General features: G+C 36.8%; 1 protein-coding gene across 5 annotated transcripts in view; it reads left to right on the plus strand.

Moving 5' to 3' along the window:
- LOC114351961 (uncharacterized) overlaps nucleotides 1-16,878 on the plus strand; it is a 52,878-nt gene extending 36,000 nt beyond the window's left edge. For all 5 annotated transcript variants that reach the window (XM_028303329.1, XM_028303330.1, XM_028303332.1 and 2 more), the window contains 7 exons: nucleotides 426-557; nucleotides 5,175-5,432; nucleotides 7,516-7,631; nucleotides 11,908-12,037; nucleotides 12,989-13,092; nucleotides 14,480-14,750; nucleotides 16,102-16,878. In XM_028303329.1, coding sequence (XP_028159130.1) covers nucleotides 426-557; nucleotides 5,175-5,432; nucleotides 7,516-7,631; nucleotides 11,908-12,037; nucleotides 12,989-13,092; nucleotides 14,480-14,750; nucleotides 16,102-16,263 — 1,173 coding nt within the window. In that variant the 3' untranslated portion in view covers nucleotides 16,264-16,878. The remainder of the gene's footprint in view (nucleotides 1-425; nucleotides 558-5,174; nucleotides 5,433-7,515; nucleotides 7,632-11,907; nucleotides 12,038-12,988; nucleotides 13,093-14,479; nucleotides 14,751-16,101) is intronic.
- Nucleotides 16,879-21,811: the final 4,933 nt, after the last annotated feature.

The raw sequence follows: 21,811 nt of genomic DNA on the forward strand, positions 1-21,811 counted from the left end.
ATAAATGAATAACCAAAATATAGATATGTGATTCAGGAAAACTACTAGAATAAAAAATATTTTGCGAGAAAAGGTTGCATCATAAATTAGTAACTTAGCTGAATGCTACATACTACTCGCTAGTAGTCTAGTTTACACTTAAATTACTACAGAATTGTTCAATTTCCAATGAAATGGTGCCCTAGTATGAATGAACTGGGTCAGGGGTTGCGCAAACGTAGCCTCTCTGTTACCGGCACGGCACACCATCCTAGGAAATGTGGAAGTGCATTGTGGAAGCAACTGGACACAAAAGTCTGTATATGCGGAGCCTCTTAATATTGCAACTGAGATGAGATGGGATGGGCTTCTAGCTTAACTAAGGGTTAACTGGGATATTACTAATTTGTGCACTGAAAATTATAGTCTATATAAACAACGTTTAGGTGCAGTTTGAGTACGCGCGCCGACTGCTGTTGGTGGGCCGCTACCGCGACGCGGCGCCGCATCTAGCGCGCGTCGCGGCCTCCTGCGAGTCGCTCGCGGTCGCGCGGAACGTCCGCATGTTATTGTCCCAGGTTAGTATCTAAATAATATATACATATAACTCAAAAAAGGTGACTGACTGACAGACATAGTGATCTATCAACGCACAGCCCAAACCACTGGACGGATCGGGCTGAAATTTGGCATGCAGGTAGATGTTATGACGTAGGCATCCGCGATATTACGAAACTCCTGCCCTAAGGGGGTAAAACGGGAGCCACGCGTACGAAGTCGTGAGCGGCCGCTAGTCTAGTATAAAGATTTAATTTACAGTCTATAACACATCTGACTACATATTTTTCTTCCAAGCGTAAAGAAGAAAATTGTAAGTACGGAAAAATGCATTTCAGGACCTATTTAACTGCCAATACTGGCTTCCTGAAAAAGAATTCAGTTACGATATTTTGAGATATTATAAAATGCACGTTTTTAATAACATAGTGTGTTTAACTCACTATTGCCATTTTGTTAGATACGCCTTTTCGTGATTCGACATCGAAATGTATAAAGATGCCACAGTGTTACGCTTCGCATGCTCTCATCTGTACTAATTGGAGCGCAATGTGGAATCGCGCTAATGTATTCAATCGAAAGAATGGACGATATGCGAGAGACTTTGGTAGGTGCGGGTGACACACACACTGTCTTGTAAGACAAAGTTACGTAAGAATAAGTAAAGATATAGGTAATTACAACACTTAGTTATTACTTTAAAACCACCTTTACATTTTAATTTAAGTATCTACTATTCAGTTAACAATTAATTTTAATGTATCCTTTGTATTTTGCATCTAACTAGTCCTAAAATATACATCACCACTGTTGAAAAACACAGTTACAATTTATACCCCTATATCCGCACTTGCATTTTCCATGAATGGGCCTAACTTAAGAGCCGCAATACAGATTTGGAACACTGCATGCGATAGTATGATACCCTTCTCACCTCAAAGGGCAAAAGTCTGTTTGCCCGATCATTTGATTATACAACAAAATATCGACGTCGTTACATTCGTAACTAGGATTAACATTATTATCAATCATAAAGTTTATATACTTACCTATGGAATAGAGCAACGAAGGACTGAGCGAGCGAGATGTCACTACAGCAGCAACACTGTGTGATAAAAAGAGATGCGACGTAACAGAACCGTTTTTTGCAACTATTTGACAGTTCGTTAGTACTTATTTGGCATACTTAAAATTTTAACTGTGAAATTTTTTCAGATTTTACGTGAGTGAAATGGTGGATGTCTAAGTGAAAAGTGCTTTAGAAACGTGGCGATTGATTTAATGTACAAAACAGTGAAATAATCCTGACACTAACACACAAATGACATCCAATGATATCCATTGTCGCTTTATTCCGAAGGAATATTAACTTTATGGTATCAATATAATTTACCCTTGTATAGTAACAGGAACAGGTCAATCTACATTTGAACAATTTTGTTCCGACTTCTATTAGAATCGAAAATGTTCGAATACCTCATGACGCGAATCGATTACTCTAGCTAGTAGCTAGAGTTTCATCAAAAGGCTTCCCTTTTCCACTAGCTATTGTGGCTTAGGCAAAACTCTACTACTACACTAGCTGGCGCAATCACAATGACATAATGGCAAGTCTTTGTGGCGCTTATTTCTACATATTATAAAGGCGTAGTAACTAAATTTGGACCCTTTCATTGAAAAGTGGGCGCTCAGATATTTTGTTAGGTACGTACATCATCTCAGGATTTTAAACTCAATTGAATTAGTATTGAATTATTTTATAAATAGTTACCAGTGCGGTAATGTTACTTTGTATTATTTGTATAAACGTTTATTGATGTTTATTAACGATTCCTTCAATTAAATAAATAAATACGTAATTTAAAGTAAATTAAAACATGCTATTGACAATAACAGCTGAGTCAGATGTAAGTTTCCGTTGTTTTAATATTATATAAATTTACTTAATATGCTAATGATCTAATTCGGGAAGTTTAAAACATGATGTTTATACAATAACATTTTCTTTGGAACTAGACTTACTACCTAAAATACTGTTTTATTTTGATATTCGCACTTGTCATTATTCCAACCACCTTCTTATTTCACGAGCTAGTTTCTCGTTAAAGTAATCTAATAAAACTTTAACCTTTACATAACAATCGTACAAATTGTTTCCATTACTAAACATGTTTAAAGATTAAGATATCAAGGTCCTAATAAGGTGTTGTAGAGGTCGAAGGGAACAGCTGCGTTCGATTTATCTAACAGGGATTATGTAGTAAACAACCCTGAACATAAATTAGGAATTAGGACCACCTGCACCTAAGTATATAGCGTGTTACGTGGAGTTAATCACCCTCGACGTGCATGTCTCGTGACATTGACGGAAGACCATTTCATTGCCATGAAAAGTTACGTAAAGTTCACGTAAGCCTTTCGTTACGACGCTGTTACACCGCTCCGAGTAATGCACATTACATTCATTATGTGCGTTTAAAATAAGATGTTAGTAATGACTATTTATTGCTCATTTGCTCCTCTCGGCTATAAAGGTCAATCACCACATTAGCACAGGCTGCGATGCGATGACCTCGCGCCGTCCCCTTCGGGATGCCATTGTCTCTGAAAATATACTATTGATACCATATTATTTACCCATGACGTCGGAAACGACACGCGAGCTAAGGTCCTCCGCGATCCGAGGCTGTGTGACAGACGCATTATTACTTGAATTTCCGATCCAGGCAGTAAATAGTGGCGATATGACAGTTAAATTTAATTCAGAAGGAAAATTATTATTTTGTTACCATCTGCATATTCGATAAATCCTATTTTAGGTAGTAGGTATGTATGGACCGTATATTATGTCACCGGTGATTGCAACAAGTAGCAGTTGATAATGTTTATGTTACGGTTAATGTGATAAATTGATAATTATTAATAATAACCGGTTATTATGAATAATTACAGACAGTCGCGGTAAAAGTGATAAATTAATCACATTTAACAGTGATTATTTAATAATTCAACCTTAGTACTAACAAATTTCATAAAAGAGAACAACATCTTGTGTACGTGTACAGCCAAACTTTTGAACGTTTTGATATCATATATTAATATAATTTGGCATAATGAGTTTGGAATGTTTCTTGCATAATATTACTTTTCCATGATGCCTATAACATACCCCTAAGCCGCCTATTTAGTTTTATACACACATAAATGACCTCATATTAATCACATTTACCAAATCATGCGGTAATTATTCATAATAACCGGCGATTATTCATAATTTTCACATTTATCACTTTGACCGTAACATTTATACGAGTGGGTTGGGTTAGGTTAGGTCTCGTGTATCAAAGCACACTAATGAATAGTCGAACGCCATCCTTAAGTAAATGCATCAACACTTTTGTACGAATCATGAGACGATATTGGAGATCTTCAACCACGTAATATTGGATAAGATCTTAATTATTTTTATCAACTCAAACGGTGCAGGTTCGAAATACGAGTAACGCTAGTTTAATCCCCGTCCAATGGATTATTGGTATGAATCGACTCCAAATACAAGCATATTAAGCTAACTCGGAGGCGTTAACGGGAATACTAATAATATCTCAAGTTGGTTTTAGCACAGAATAATAATAAGTACTACGTACAGAAGTTTTACTTCGCGAAGGTATTTAAAAAAATGTATGCTCAATGTCATTAACAATATGGTATAATTTAGCTTGTCTCAAGAGTCAAGCAAGTTTGTCAGAAGTTTTGTTGACAAACGTCAGTGATCGGTACTGCGCCGAATCTATAGGGCTGACTTCGGTAAAATGATGTGACGTGAGGTGCCAATCTGCAGAAAATGGCGGAGGAAATACATGATTTAGCATGAATTATCATGAATAATATTAAATACTTATTTACCTCTCAGTGTCTTCAGGCAACTTAAAAAAGTACATTCTGTGTTTTTATTATTATTTAGGCAGTTAAATACTGCACAGTATTTAGTACATCATTTTCTTTATTTTTTTCCATCATACACAAGAATACGCGTGCGTGAGTCAATGTTCGCTCGTATGTGAGGCCTTGTCGAATAGTACTCTTGTAGGGGGCAATCGTGCGTGTTTTGTTTTCGATGTAAACTCGCGGAGATGAACAGGCCTGGTTTTAGTAGGACGTCTGGTTATAACTAGGGATGATATGTAGTTTCTGTTATGGATACGGTTACGGATATTGGAATAATGTTATACCGGTTTCGGTTACGGTTACGGATGTTTTTTTATTTCGGATATCCAAAGGTTTCGGTTACGTTACGGTCACGGATATCTGTGCTATAGAATGCAAATTGCAATACTTGTCCAACATAGTTTATGCCTTACAAATAGAATGGGTACAGAAGAGATTTTCCTGGCATCTGTCACCTTATTTTGATCTCGCAAAAAGCTTTTATCTTATGGAAAAAACTCGTGTTACTTCAAAATGCAATCATTAAATCAGCGTAGGGGGGACTTGCTTAACTCTGCCTACATCCGAAACTATCACAAACTTTTGAATCGGTTACGGTTACGGATTTTTTTTATTTCGGATATCCGAAAGTTTCGGTTACGGTTACGGATATCCATAACATCTCTGGTTATAACATAACATCTGCACAGGTGATCGTCCTGCTGGCTGACGGCAGCGACCCGCGCCGCATCGCCCGTGACCTGCTCCGCTCGGTCCGCCTGCAAGGCGCCAGTAGCTGGCTCAAGCCAAGTGACCTGGAGTGCGTGCTGTGCTACCACACGTACACCAAGCCCATCACCACGCCCTGCGGCCACACCTACTGCCGGACCTGCATCGAGCGCGCCCTGGACTATAGGAAGGCGTGCGCGCTCTGCATGCGACCGCTGGAGGACTTCGATGTGACGCAGGTAGGCTTGTTCATTGTTTACAAGTGTATGTAGCTCAAGCCCAGTGACCTGGAGTGCGTGCTGTGCTACCACACGTACACCAAGCCCATCACCACGCCCTGCGGCCACACCTACTGCCGGACCTGCATCGAGCGCGCCCTGGACTATAGGAAGGCGTGCGCGCTCTGCATGCGACCGCTGGAGGACTTCGATGTGACGCAGGTAGGCTTGTTCATTGTTTACAAGTCTGTGGTCTAGTGGTAAGACCACCTGCTTCAGACGCAGAGGTCCCGGGTTCCATTCCCAGTGGGGGCAGATTTTTCTGTTCGGTTTGGTTGGTGGTAGGGCTTGTTCTAAGTCCGCCTGGCTAGCTACCACCATCTTACCTAAGTCTGTCGCCATAACAACAATGTTAACAGCATTATTGTGTTCCGGCAGTTAGAGGTAAGATAGCCAGTTCCTCCGTGGTTGAGGATTCCGGGTGAAGCTCGCTTCCACCTTCGGCCTGATCGTCACTTACCATCAGGTGAGATACAGGCCAAGAGCTTCCTCGTTGTGGATAAAAAAAAAAGAAAAAAAAAAGTGTATCTAGCTCACGCCCAGTGACCTGGAGTGCGTGCTGTGCTACCACACTAAGGCCCAGAACACACGATGAAACGCAATTGCAACGAAACTGCAACTTCTAGTTACTTTTGAGTTGCATCTAAGTTTCTGCCATAGATTCCGTTGAGAGACCACACATGACGCGACCATTTCAAACTGGAGTTGCAGTTTCGTTGCAATTGCGTTTCACCGTGTGTTCTGGGCCGTACACTAACACCCCTATTCACAAACGATACTTGCTTAAGTGACGTTAAATCCATATGAACAAAAACACGGCAATATCGAAAAAATACTTGTTGTTAATAAAGATTTATGTAATGTAATGAAACATGTTATTTAAACAATTTTATTTAATGCTCTAATAAAATATTAGGTTGGTTAATTTCGGGTTCACAATCAGGTTAAAAAGTTGTTAGTCAATAATTACAGCATTTTGTAAAAAATAAATAAGAATAATTGTTGTTTTTTACTTAAATAAATAATAATTGAAATTAACTTAACTTAGCTTTCCTTTTGGTTTTGACGAATTGGTTCCGAAGGTGAACTGCTATTGTTACAATTACTTATAAATATGACATTAAGATTTATTTTACCGCGAAAGATGGTTTGAATGTGCCTTTTAACAGACAACTGTTGTGTACAAACTACTAGGTTTAGTAAAAAGATCCCTTTCTAAGTAATGTGGATAAGTAGGACTCTAGGAACTCAAACTCAAGAAAGTGTTCAAGATGTTCGTTTAGTCTTAATGAAACCTTAAAAGCGATATTTTGTGCTGTTTCTAGATGATTACACTGTAGTGTGTCGAAAGTCAGTTGGGCAGTGCCGCAGTAACCTCGCTGGTGTCGAAACGTTTCAATTATGTAGTCGGTCACTTGTCGGCATATGCCGCTCCGAACGCTTTACTTCATCTAACTTCGAATGAGGCCGCTTGCATGATTTTTTATCTCGATTGGATTAATAAAATCACATCAATATAATAACATAATCGAAATAAAATTCGCAAGAGTTAGCGATGGCGTTAAAGCTAACGAATTTGATCTGCTTTCTGCCTACGTGTTACATAGACTATTTTTAGAAATAGCTTAATTAGTATATAATTAATTATATTTTAAAAAGACTCCTTGGAATTTGTTACTGAGTTCTTATTATTACTTACGTAAGAAAAGATTTATTTTACTCATCTTTGCTGTTAAAAATACGAATTGAGATTACTCGTACTGAATAAATAAGGCTTAAATAAACCTGTCCTATATGAAAGGTAAAATTGTAGTGCTATAAATAAAATTTTTGTATGGGTACTCCACAGAAATCTCTATTAGTATTGAGAGGTCTTTTTGATTATTTTTTTTTATAAAAATCTTCGTGAAATGCGATATTTCAGTTACGGTGTTGTTTCAAAAAGTTTTTATATAGGTATTTGAGAATCGCCCTCTTGTGGATTGCGTGCTGTATAAGTTCTGCATCTAGCACCAGTGTTGTAACTACAGGGTTTCTCTTACAGGCTTGCGAGAACGTGTTCGTTGGGGCTGCGCTCGAGTCGATCGACGCGTCGAGCCCACCGCAGCCGCCGGAACCAGACGTCATCCCAATCTTTGTCTGCACCGTCGCGTACCCATCGTAAGTTGTTCTTCCTTTCTTCTAACGCTATAAATTTTTGAGGCCTTTATCCACTCATGGACAAAAGCATCGCCTCCTTATTTGATATCAGACGACGTCTACTGCTACTGACGTCTAAATTTAGTTTGTCACAGATCGTCATCAATTATAGCCTATTATGTTATTTTGGGTTATAAACAATAATACTGTAAAGTTTCATCAAAATCCGTTCAGTAGTTTTTGTGTGAAAGAGTAACAAACATCCAGACATCCAAACTTTCGCATTTACAGTGTGAGTCACGTTAAAGTGTACATATGAAAATAGATAAAACTAGACCTATTTTTATCGACAAAAAAGAGGTCAAAAACTTTTTTGAGATTTATGTTTTATAGAATTTTTTTTTCTTCCAATTACTTATTGTAAAGAAAACGCAATAACTTTTAAACTAAGTGGTATATCCTGATAAAATAGTAGTACAACAACAGTAATAATGCTAAATAACAGGCGATACTAAAAAAATACATAAAATACACAAAAAAGGCCAACAAATAATAAAAAATGACACTTTTTGAAAAAAAAAAAAAAACTACTTTTAAATTCGTATTTTTTTGGTTTTTTGATAAATTTCTCCAAAAAATGCCCCTATAACAGGTGGTTTTTATTATTTTGTATTATTTTCTATCGTATTATCTTTGTAAAACCAAAAGCCGCATGTCTCTGTCCCTATCACAACATTTGCTATGATCGTTTGAACAAAGGCCTGCCACAACATTATTCTCCGCTACAGGTAGAGACAATTTTAATTTTAACTAAAATGCTTATTTTACTTCGAAATCTTTTGTTTTTATTTGAAATCTAACTTGTCTTTATCAAAGTACAAATCTAGAGCCATTTTCAGTTTCGTTGTTAACGAAGCGTTGAATGGCGCGCCCGGAGAGGCTTAGTTCAAAGGATCATTGCAAACGTGATAGGGATAGAGACATTTGATTTTTGGTTTTACGAAGGTAATACGATAGAGAATAATACAAAGTAATAAAAACTACCTGTTATGGGGGCATTTTTTGGAGAAAAGACAATGCCGGAAATTGGCGTCTTTTTTTTTTCGCGAGGCCATCGACCAATCTTTGTTTTTTGATTACAAAATAGTGTAATAAACCAAACTTACTATAACATGTATACCTCTAAATTCAGTCTAAACTGAGTTACGAGCATTAGAAGTTTAATGATTTTCATACTAGATTTGCTTTTTGCGCGCAAAGTTTTGTAAGAAATTGCAACAAAATAGTGAGATTGTATGTGTAAACAAACAATATCATCCATTAAAGGCTCCAGACATCAGTATGGAGCAGAATCAGCGCAATAAAAAAATAGCGCAATATTTTGTTGCAATTTCTTACAAAACTTGCGCACAAAAAGCAAATCTAGTATGAAAATAATCAAACTTCTAATGCTCGTAACTCAGTTCAGACTGAGTTTAGAGGTATACATGCCATAGTAAGTTTGGTTTATTACACTATTTTGTATTTAAAAAACAAAGTTTGGTCGATGGCCGCGCGAAAAAAAAAAAGACGCCACTTTCCATACAAAATCTGGCATTGCCATTTATCAAATAACCAAAAAACACGAATTTAAAAGCATATTTTTTTTCAAAAAGTGACATTCTTTATTATTTGTTGACCTTTTTTATGTATTCTTTTAGTATCGCCTGTTATTTAGCATCATTATAGTTTTTATTTTATCAGGAGATACCGCTTAGTTTAAAAGTTATTACGTTTTCTTTACAATAAGTAATTGGAAGAAAAAAAATCTATATTTTTTTTTTATCTCAAAAAAAATTTGACCTCTTTTTTGTCGATAAAAATAGGTCTAGTTTTATCTATTTTCATATGTACACTTTAACGTGACTCGCACTGTATAATATTATTAGGATTAAATACCGAATCACTTCAGAATGACTGCACGTTTTTGGCCAATGCTTTTTTAGATGCGATTGTAATTTTCTCGGCTAGGTTTGTGTTAATAAATTATAAAAATAGCAGTTTTTGTTTATAAAAACCGAGAGACTGATTGAGACAGAATACTTCGAGCTCAGGCAGTTTTGGACTTGGAGTGTCTGTCTAGCAAGGATCTAGGAAGCTTTAAGGAATACAACCAAGCAAAAGCGCTCCGTCCATCGTAACGCGCCCGTGTGACTTCGCCCTGTCTTTCATCACTGCATGGGTCATTGAAATGCCCCGAGCTTGAACTTTACCCTCCACGCGCCATTGAAAATCTTCATGGCACTGAACTTTGGCTTTTTGCCAGTGACCAACTTTGTGCGAATGGACAGGTGTACGTGAAAAAAGAAGTATTTCTTTTATCGATAGATAGCGGCCCGTTCCGGATTCGCACGGGTGCAATAGAATTTCTCGGCTTTTCTCTTCTATAATAAACATGTTTTATACATAATGTAAACCTTCCTCTTTTATCACTCTATAAAAAAAACCGCATCAAAAGCCGTTGCGTAGTTTTAAAGATATCAGCATACATAGGGACAGACAAACAAGAAATCGACTTTGTTTTATACTATGTAGTGATTAAAGAAAGGCCCTGGCAGCGGCAATTCTTTTTATGTTAAAATTAGACGTGTATTAATAACCTTTGAAGCAATTTATGTAATACTTCATAGCCTTTTAAAATACTTAGTTGGAAGGTTTTACAGTATTACAGAAGCGGTTGAATAACCACGCCACGATAACAGTGAACGAACGTCCTTGAAATTAATTTTCTCCACTAAAGTTATGTAACACATTTCTTTTATCTAAAAACATGCAATCGACATCGTAAAAAGTTACACTTATACATATAAATGGCAATGCCAGATTTTGTATGGAAGGTGGCGTCTTTTTTTTTCGCGCGGCCATCGACCAAACTTTGTGTTTTGGTTACAAAATATTGTAATAAACCAAACTTACTATGGCATGTATACCTCTAAACTCAGTCTGAACTGAGTTACGAGCATTAGAAGTTTAATGATTTTCATACTAGATTTGCTTTTTGCGCGCAAGATTTGTAAGAAATCGCAACAGGGTGTTACTTTGCATTCTTGCCATATTTATAGAGGTAACTATATTACTGATAACTAAGGAACTATATTACCGGCCGCGTGAAAAAAAAAGACGCCAATTTCCGGCATTGTCTTTTGTGACCGTGTGCAATATTTTTAGTTATTTCGTCTAAGTAGATTATTAAATGGTAGTAAATAAATAGAATTGTTATTATTTATAATATTATTTGTCAGTTTCTCAAGTTTGATTAATTTCAAAGTATAAATCTGGCCAAGTTTTAGTTTGTTTAACATACGTAAACTCGTCTAAGTTTACACTGGTTTTATTTTTGTTTATCCAATGACTATTTAATAAATATTGAAATAAAAACGTTTACCGTTTACTTAGATGACAAGAACCCTTAAAAACGCATAACAGGTGTTTAAAAATGGCAAGCAAACGGAGAAGACTACGTAATACAAAGTTTTATTTTCCAGTTACGCGTATTGACGTAACGGTTATATTTTGTTGTGTTGTTTGTAAGGGCTCGGGAAACTTGCCGGTCCCCGCTCTTTTCAGAAACGACACAATGGCCGCCATCTAATGCTTTTACGGTGGTTTTTCTTTTAGTTTCTAATCAGTGGTTTCATGAAATATATTTTAGAATGAGACGACATTGTTAGTTTACTAAGAAGGCATTTTAAAATTATTCAATTTTAAAAATATTACATGTGAACTTAAGTGCATTTTCTTATTCGGGAACTATTCACAATAAAAGCGACGATTATTTTATAATGAAAAGTTAGCTCAGTTGTTTTGCTGTATTCGGATTTCATTCGGTCGTCAGTTCGCTTTGAAAAACAAAACCTACGATTGACGTCAAAATCTCTTTGTATAGACAGCGTTCTGACAGTTCATGAAAAGTAAACAATTGACTAGCGTTGTCCTTTCCCCTTGATGATTTGATTACAAAATTTCCCGTTTTTTTATTATGGCTTCGTGTTGCACACTTAACCAGTATCAAGTAAAATTTATATTTCAAGCCATAAAAACATTGAAGTTTAGGGTAGCGCAACGAAAGTTGAGGCGATCACAAACAAAGATTTGTATCTGCAAAAATAACGCTTGATTTTCCCGCCAAGAACTTCATTGGTTGGGTTTTTATTGGCGATCAAGCTTTGCTGGATTCTGGCTTCATAGGAGTTACAGAAATAGTAATTTCTTGCTAAGAAGATCTCGACAGTGAAACATGTTCGTGTCTTGTTTGTAGGATCCCGTGCCCACTGTTCATCTTCGACCCGCGCTACTGGCTTATGATCCGCCGCGTGCTTGAGTCCAGCTCTCGCAAGTTCGGCATGGTGGCCTACGAGCGCGACCGCAACTACTCAGACTATGGCACGGTACGTAACACGTCTCATCATCATCATCATTTCAACATCAGGATAACCACTGCTGAACACAGGCCTCCCCCAAGGATTTCCACGACCGGTTATGCGCTGCCCACAGAATTGGTCAACTCAAGTGGCAGTGGGTGGGGCACATAACTTGTAGACCTGTGTGCCTACCATGAGTTTACGTTAGGTGAGCTCGCTAGCGAATACGTCAAAAAATTCTATGAAGATTTTATTTCTTGAAAGTAGCCACTAGGGGCGCTGCACAATATGTCATACATTTAAATGTCATTTTTTTTACGCAGTCGCTAGCGACCACACCTAACGTAAACTCATGGTAGGCACACTGGTGGCCGTTGGGGCAGAAATGTTCACTAGTGACGACCATTGAACGGTTCCCGTAAACAGTATTGAACGGTCCAGTTAACGTGCGCTGCGAAATCAGCAGAAATGCAATTAAATAGGGTAAAGATAAAGTGGTAATTTTAGCAGCAGTTGATAAATAGATTGTTACTTGCATCAATCAATAGCTTTTACTCGTACGTGCTGTTTTCAATAACATGGCATGACGCTAAAGAAACAGTACATTTTCTACATTTCAGACATGTAGTTAGTAAAGGCACGAAGCGCATATCCACACATTCGTCAAACCTCGCGAGGAACCCTGTCTCAGAGTGCGCGCACTAGACAACATGGTCTCGATTGACAGCTGTCGTCGCAATGTCCACTCTCACAAATCATAAAAAAGTTCAAATTCTAAGCAGGAGTAACGTTTGATCCTCGCTCCACACATTCGTGCAATTTCGTGAGGAATCCAGTCTCTCGGAGTCCGAGCACTAGACAACATGGTCTCAACTGGCAGCTGTCGTCGCAATGTGCACTCTCACATATCACAACAAAATCAAAAATCAAAAATCACAAAGTTCAAATTTCAAGCATAACGTTTTATCTTTTCTTCAGGTGCTGGAGGTCTGCGACTGCGTGCACCTTGAGGACGGCAGGTCGTTCCTGTCCACCATCGGCGTGTCCCGCTTCAAGCTCATCGAGCGTGACGTCAGGGACGGGTATGTGCGGGACGGGACGGTTTAGAGCCTCATTCACCATCTATGAGTAAAGTCTCAAGTAGGCTACTCGTTGCTCAAAGTTACGAGTAGCAACAAAACCACGACACTCTTTGGACGCGATTGCGTCTTTAACCTCTTTACGGGCATACTAACTCCACGGAATGCAAAAATCAATATAACTGAAACATCCTCGTTCTATTGGTAATAATAATTTCTAACTCGACATTGGCAGAAATAAACCTCCCAGAGAGGTTTGGTTGCCATTAAACAAAAAAAAACATGACACTGACAAGACGTTGACGCCCTAATTTACTCGGAGATCGTGAAAGAAGTCCTTACATCTGTATTCCGAAATAATGAAGCTTGGATCTGCATTTAAGAGCCATTTTACATTTTCGTGCGAATTTCTAAGATTTTGGAAGCATGAATTACTATCTTAAGCAACACCCAGAGATTATTTAATAACTGCGAAAGATAGGTCGATCCTTGTTGTTGACCATTAATGAAACGGATTTACTAAAACTCTTTTGCTTAATTCACAGTGCCCCATCTCCCACAACCATTTTACGAAAAAATTGCCGCAGACTCATTTTCAAAGTCCTGTATCTATAATTTATGCTCATATAATAAGCTTAAAAATATAAAGTAATCATCGGACATATATTCTTGTAGTTCATTAATGAAATAGATTCTTGAATTTCATTACCATTATTGAGTAAAATCTAAAAATAATTTGGCAAATTTGAAGATTAACGTCACATTTTGATCGTGGTTTTTGGTTTAAAAACACAGCAATAACTGCAATAAAAGTATCCCAAAATAAAGAATATTCATTGTAGAATTGATTTCTACAGTTATTGTTTAAATATTAGTNTAGATACGAGCCTCTGATTGGTTTAAACGACTTGAGTTTAAAATCAATACGCGACTAAGAAGCTACTATGCCCCTGTAAACAGTAGATCTAAGGGTGTGTATTGAAACCTGACTTATTTATTTATTACTAGCTTTCCGCCCGCGGCTTCGCCCGCGTGGAATTTTGTCTGTCACAGAAAAACTTTATCGCGCGCGTCCCTGTTTCAAAAACCGGGATAAAAACTATACTATGTTCTTTCCCGGGACTCAAACTATCTCTATGCCAAATTTCATCAAAATCGGTTGCGAGGTTTAAGCGGGAAAGCGTAACAGACAGACAGACAGACAGACAGAGTTACTTTCGCATTTATAATATTAGTTGGGATTGTTAATACATATCTTAATTTAACTATCGTTTATTAAAACGTTTGTTTCATTCCCAGTAACATAAACTGTGAACAGTCACAACATAACAACATAACAACATAAAAAGTAGTAAGCAGGTAGAAATAACTCATCCTGTTTCATTTTCAGGTGCGACGTAGCCCGCATCCAGCCTCTGACCGATCTCATCCCGACAGAGGGCGTTTTGATCCTGAACCTACGGATGCTGAGCTCTCAGATCTTGTACAAGGCTCTGATGTGGCTCAACAACATGAACAAGACGGTCCGGACGGAGATCGAGAACGCTTTCGGACAGATCCCACGCGCGGACCACGAGCAGGACGAGTGGTGGGACAGCCCGGACGGCCCCGCCTGGCTGTGGTGGCTCATCGCCATCTTACCTCTTAGATCTGAAATCAAGGTAACTATTTTCTGTTTTTGATGGTTTATCGCCATTTTGCCACATTAACTATTCGCCCTCTTTGAGGTCACATCGCCATTACCTACCTTGTCAAGGTACAGGGTAGGTAATGGCGACCTTGTAAACATGAAATCAAGGTAACTATTTGCCCTTTTTTTGGTGGCTCATGGCCCCCTTAGCTCTTCAAATTATCTGCTTTTTCTTTTTGATGCTCAATCACCTTCTTGCGTCTTAGATCGAAACCAAAGTAACTACCTAACCAGTACCCATTTACTTTACATTTTCAAAGACGCCCACTGCCAGACACAGGTCTCTCCCAAAGGATTTATTTTTAACGCATCCTCTGTTGTTGTAACTCACTTGTTTTTTACGGTTAACTGTATTTATTACGATTTCTGAATGTAATAATGTTACTTCATTATAAATTATCTACAACTTGATCGTAATTGATCGTTTTCTTAGTAGCGGTCGTCCCAACCATTGTGCGATGTCCGACCCAACTGCACTTGGATTTCATTCACGTCGACAATTTTCCGTTCGCACGTGCAATGGGGATGTTGCCTGGGTCATAAAGCAAGAGTTTTAATTAGTCCGTCAGTTAACTTATCAAAAAATACTCTACTCGTATTTTTCACTTTTTCAAACTAATGAAAATTTAAAGAGATAAAGCGCCCCAAAGTTCATAAGAAGAGGCCCGTGACGTCAACGCTTGCTTAAAAATGCCGCACGTTGTGACGTCGTGCGCAACTTCAACGCACCATAACTATGTAATTATTTGTTAGATTGACAAATAAAATTATACGTGTCCAATATTTTTTGATATTAAACATTACGGACTAAAAAAATTTTTTTAGGCAACTAGCCAGTAGAAAAAAAAAGCGTTTATTGTGTTTATGTTAAAAACTTCTTAGATGTTGAACTCGAATATTATTTATTTATTTATTTAAGGATAGTACACAGCACAATATCAATCTGTATCTAATAACAATGTTTTTTAGTAGATTTTGTTGGCATATTATATTATATTAGTTTTATTTATATTTATTTGATCATTGTTCAAATTGAAATGAGAGTAATAGTAGAAGGAAATACATAACCAAACAAACATATTCGCTGCTGTATGGATATGTTGGTTGGATTGAAAGTTTACTTAATTGAAATTTATATACTTTGGCCAAATAAGTACTCTTTGTCATTGGTGTAATAATAATATATTTTTTCGTCTCGGGTATAGATTCTGTAACACATTGGATGCTGCGGCTCCTCGAGCAATACATTATTTTATTTTGTATAGTTTCTCAGCAGTCATAACTTGGTAACATGCATTAACCAAGCACACCGTCCTTTCCAGGTACTGATCCTCTCTACAAAAAGCCTGCTGAAGCGTATGATGGCGGTGTCACGTACACTGGAGGCCATAGACCAGGTGGCCATAACCACGACATCTACCTCAGAGTGCGAGATCCGCAGCGCCCTGACCAACGCCGACGAGTGGCTGGAAAGGGGCTCCTGACTACAGATGCACCTCGCTGACATCGGTAGGATGCCAGACTAAACCTACCAACGTTTGGCAGTCAATTATTTCTTTTTTTTTGCATATTTTTTGTATGAGCTGGGTTAAATTGACATTACAAATTAACTGATTTTGCTGACACAATTTACAACAAAGGTACTTTTGTGAATGATTGCTGCAAGGTTAGTTACACTTTGTAATTTTTTTTGCGCTCGCTGGTTCGATGATCCTACAAGTCGACACTTTCGTGGATGGTTGTCGCCAAAATTTACAAATGTAATTTTGTGACTATGATAGTAGGCTACGATTTGTCATTTTTTGTTAAAATTTTTTGTGCCCGCTGGTTTGGTGATCCCACAAGTCTACACTTTCGTGGACGTTTGTTATCACAATTTACAAAAGTAATTTTGTGACTATGATAGCTACAAGGCTACACTTTGACATTTTTGTTATATTTTTTTGCTCTCGCTGGTTCGGTGATTCTATAAATCTACACTCCTGGACGTTTGTTACAATTTGCCTAATTATTATTTTTTGACTACGATTGCTAAAGCCTGGTCCGTGAGCACGTAGAATCCCGAATCCGCAGTGATTGTGCGAGCGCGACAGCAACATAATTACGCGTGAGCGATAGGGATGGGTAGCTTGGGGTCATTGGACGGAATTCTACGTGCTCACGGACCAGGCTTTACAAGACTTTAGTATTTTGATTTCATAATTTGGCTAAATAGGAAGGAATATCAAGCCAAAGTTATTTGTTCTCATTCGTCTACAATTGGAAGCTTGGTCGTTTCATGCATTTAATGTCATGTTGCAAATATGTATGTATATGCGACGTGATTATGTCCGTGAGCGTGTTAAATATTATCAAGTGGCACACGCACACAAATATGTATTTCATATTCTTACTCTAAATGTGAGTGTGAGAGACATACTTACTATAATTGTAATTCTAATATACACTTTACATTTCAATTGCAAAAACTTGCGAAATGGTTTTGGAATTTGTATAAATGTCGAACTTGGAAGTGATGCTGTCGTTGCGAGTGGACGTCGCTTATCTTAGTGAATAAATTTATGTGTTAACAAACATACATAATAAATACATTATTAACAAATATGTATTCCGTGGAGAAAAGTATTCCCGTAAGCCGTTTTTGAGACGCCATTGAGTCCAAAGCGTTTAAATAAATTAAAAGTATCAAAACAGGTCCACCATGCTTTCCGAACAACTACATAACACTCCTCCACGGAATTCATGCAATCTTTTGATCACGACGAATCGCAAATATTTAGATAATTAACCAATTTAATATTTCAAATTAATTATAAAAAGTAGGATAAATAAGTTTGAGATGTTTCCGTAACCATATATTAAACCGCAATGAAGTCGTCACATACTATGAAATACTTTCTGTATTGGTACATATGTTTTGTATTTATTCAAAACATATTACAAGAGTAAATAGAAAATATACGACATTGTAAAAACGCTCATCTTAAATTGTTTTGGAATACTGTGGCCAATATCAGGCAACGTATTAACTCGAATATAAATCATAGTAAAATGTAAATAAATACCTACTTTGTGATTTGTAATGATCGACGGTGGGCGTCATTGGTCGCTGGACCAACGTGGAATGGCTACACAATATTGGGTCAACTCTTGGTACAGATATTCGGAAAAGATACGAGATCTCAAGTAACAGTAGTGGTTTCTGATTGACACACAGAACCCTATTTGCAATCCATTATGGTCAAATATCCTGTAATTACTTTTCCTTCATCAGGAACCCTTTCTATGATTGTATTTTCTCCATATTGTGTACTGGAATAAGTAAGACATTCCACAACCCTTGCACTGTATGCGCCTTCTATGCTAACTCTTGACTGTGTTGATCTAATAACTGCAGGGTCTCCTTTGTGATTGTTAGTAGTGTTTCAAAAATGCACTTTCATGTCTCTTAGAACCTTGATAATTTTGTATTGAACAGTTCTAGTGACTCTTAGTATGCTAGTTTCGTGTAGATCGCTTACCAATTCCCAATGCCTATGGGATATTAGATACGATTCGTGTCAAGATACGAATTTAAATGATGGGAACATGTATATGAAAATTAATTAAGGATAATGTTAAGTAATACTTATACATGTAATGATAAATCTTTACAAAACTACGTACCGGCTTTATTCGCCAAAATTAAGTCTTCTATTTGGTAATTAGGTGTAAACGTGAATTCAAACAATATTATACAAAGTTCCTTTTTCCATTTTTAATAATCTCTTTTACCAAAGTAGTATCTGGATTAAGTAAGTTATAAGCGATGGTATAAAAGTAAGATCAGTATTCTGGAAAGGCGATGCGACGAAGACCGCTGAGGTTCGTTTGTTGAGCCTATGGCGGCCATGCATACAGACAATAGTTTAAAAAATATTAAGTCGATTTCGAGCTCTGATTGCGAACCAAAGACAATATAAACTTTTTCTGGAACTTAATGATAATGACGTATTTCGTCTACAGTTTACCCTGTGTTTGAAGTCAGATTTACGCGATATCTTTAATTATTAAGTCGATGTGGTGTGATTGTAACTAAAAAAAAAAATAAAGAAAGAAGACAATTTTACTTGTTGACCGAATTGTTGTTGCGGTTGTTATTCGTCTTATGCAGGATTTACGTTGATCGGCGTGAGTCAATGCGCATCGCAGCGTCCGTACGGCCAAAAATGCGGTTAAAAGCGCGAGTATCCTCTGGCATCAGCCTAGTGTCACATCGCTGTCAGTCTACTTTAATAACTCCTACTGTGTGGACGTGTTATAATTTTATTATAAAATGGTGGAATGGGATGTTGTTTTGTTAGCAATCGCTTGGGAAAAAGATGAAAATAACCAAAATAAAATAAACAGGAAGAGAAAAATTTGGGTGGATGACTTACGATAGCCACCGACCATAGTCGACGGCGGCCGAGCGACGAATACGCTCGGAGTCGACCGGCTTCCGACGCAAGCCCGCGCATCCGTCCGGATTGAAATGTCTAACTGATACAGTTCAGTTGTGAGCCGGCTTCTTCTTTGCGCTCCGACGTGCGCCGGTCAATGGGAATCGTCCCTTAGATTGTAGTAGTCTGATGTTGTAGCACGGAATTTAGTAAAATGGTTCAATCTTCCAAATCCAAGTTACTTCATTTAAATTGTAAAATCGTATTCCACTCTAGCTCTATAAATGTATTTTGACTCACGGGGTTTCTGAGTGTTTAAACTCCTAGTTGTTACACATAGTAATAAATTTCATGACATTTACAATATACATATAGTTCTGTATACCTTTACAAGTTGAATGTTAAATCGCGTGATATCTTGAAAATACGTTACCGCTTGTTGGTAAACAAAATCTATACGGGATCTTTATTATTCCTACCTTCGATTAGGTTAGGCTTTATTATTACTACCTTCCTAGACTTTTGGACTTTAATTATTTCGCAATTTAATCGTGGATTAGACTTATCATAATGATACATTTTTTTGGGAATTCGTGCAATATTTGTGGACTTTCAGCACTAGAATTCGCAGTTTCAAGGAATCGAACGATTTCTGCTATTTTCGATTCTTGCTGTGCAATGAAAAATGCTATTCCGATGTTCCATTTTGTTATAACAGTTTATGAAATAGATTTCTTTATGCATAGTTTTGAAGTGAGGAATTTTTTTTCTAATTACAAAGAGTGTATCTACGTCATCACCTACAGAGTATTACTTTTCACTCTTTGTGTAAATCTCCAAAATTATGTTACCATTATTTCGTACGCGAATTAAAATCGTTATATTTGGATGTTATTTTATGACAGTTTGTATTTTTCTTTTCCAAATTTTGTTATGAAGTTTAGAAGTGTTTAGAAGAAAAATTACGAATGGTAATTACTGATTGTTTGGTTATTAGCTGCTCGTTGATGTTGCATTTAATGTTTTAGTTAAAGATATTGGTATATTGTGTATTAAATAGATTTCATACATTTCGTAAGGTTAGAGTGGCACATCGTGTTGATGAATCGTTTTTGCACATGTTTAGTTTTATGTGCTTGAAATGGCGACTGCGTGTCGGCTTAGTCCCACGTAGTCTTATTTAGGGACAGACCGCTATTGGGTCTGCATGTGTGTTGTAGGGAATAAGGTCTAGGTTAAATAAAATTACATACGTTAATCTAAATGTAACGCCATGATAATAAGTGTTGGATATTTTGTATGTACGTGTTTTTCAACTTTTTCACTATAGTATATGTGATCTCGAGAACAACAAACATTCAATACCATATATGCCACAGCCACAGTCATCTATTATACACTTAATGTTAAAATAAGTTAGTTTAATTTATCCTAGTGAGAACCGATACATTCAATGTTCGTTGTAATTAGTAAATTATTTGATTTATAAGTACTTAATTATACGTTTACTGAATAGAATACTTCAGTCATATCAAACGACATACTCGTTCAGCGTAGAGATGTTTGGCAGGAGGCGTGATTGTTTATACCCTAGCTTAATTCTGTTATGGTACCTTAGTTGTTATGAGCTGGTTCTGCCTGATGGTATTGGTATAAATCATTCCGTAAGAGAGCACAAGCACATACTTTTTATATTATGATCTCATTAAGCGTCGGATCGTTTTTGGATAATCTCATTTCAATGTTTAGACATAAGGTTTTGTAACTGAAAAAGTGTGTCCAAGTTTCACTTAGCGGAAAATAGATTGTAATTTAATGTATTAAATAAAAAAAAGTTCAACAAAGCTGATGTACTCGCTGTGATCGAATAATCTATATAACATTGAAGCTTGGACGCATTCTGCATATTTGCAAACTAGGCTAATGATCTAGGTTTAAGTTTTCTATCTACTTACTAAGTAAACTTTGAAAATGTTAATGCCGATACTCATTATGTATTAGGTACATGTATTAGGTCAATATATCTTGGTGTTGTAACTACTGCAGCCCCCTCCAAGCACGATTCCTCTGGTATGATGTTACCCATCCATACACCTACTCGGCGATTATAAACTAGCTAGTTGAAATATTACACAGTTCTTGTTATCATTTAATTACATCCAAAACAAATATGTGATCGAATATTTCCAGAGAGTTTACATTCTTTATACTTGATTCGTTTGTAACTTAAATGTGATTTTTCTCTCCTAGTTGGTAACGAGTGCCCATTATATTTGGTGTTAAAAAGTTTATTTAGTCAAAAGGCAAAATTGTCCTCGCCACTTACTAGTTTGGTTTATTTACAACCTTCTTTTTTGTTATCCTTCTTTTTTCTATAATAAAAGTTATAAAACATAAATCATTCCTTTTACTTACGATCCTAATTAATCTCCAAATATTTTTAATGTTAAATTTGTCAATACATAATTACATGTATTTCATTTATTTGGTATCTACTCATATAGTTTAACACTTCTTTGAGTTCGTTTTCAAAGAAATGACTCAAAAGTTTATTGGTTCAAAAGTAAATTAAAGTAATTTTATTATCCGTGAATAGTTTATTTTATTAACA

The sequence above is a fragment of the Ostrinia furnacalis genome, unplaced genomic scaffold (genome assembly GCF_004193835.3).
Source record: "Ostrinia furnacalis isolate ACB-3 unplaced genomic scaffold, ASM419383v2 OfSCF1232, whole genome shotgun sequence".
In the NCBI taxonomy this organism is placed as follows: Eukaryota; Metazoa; Arthropoda; class Insecta; order Lepidoptera; family Crambidae; genus Ostrinia; species Ostrinia furnacalis.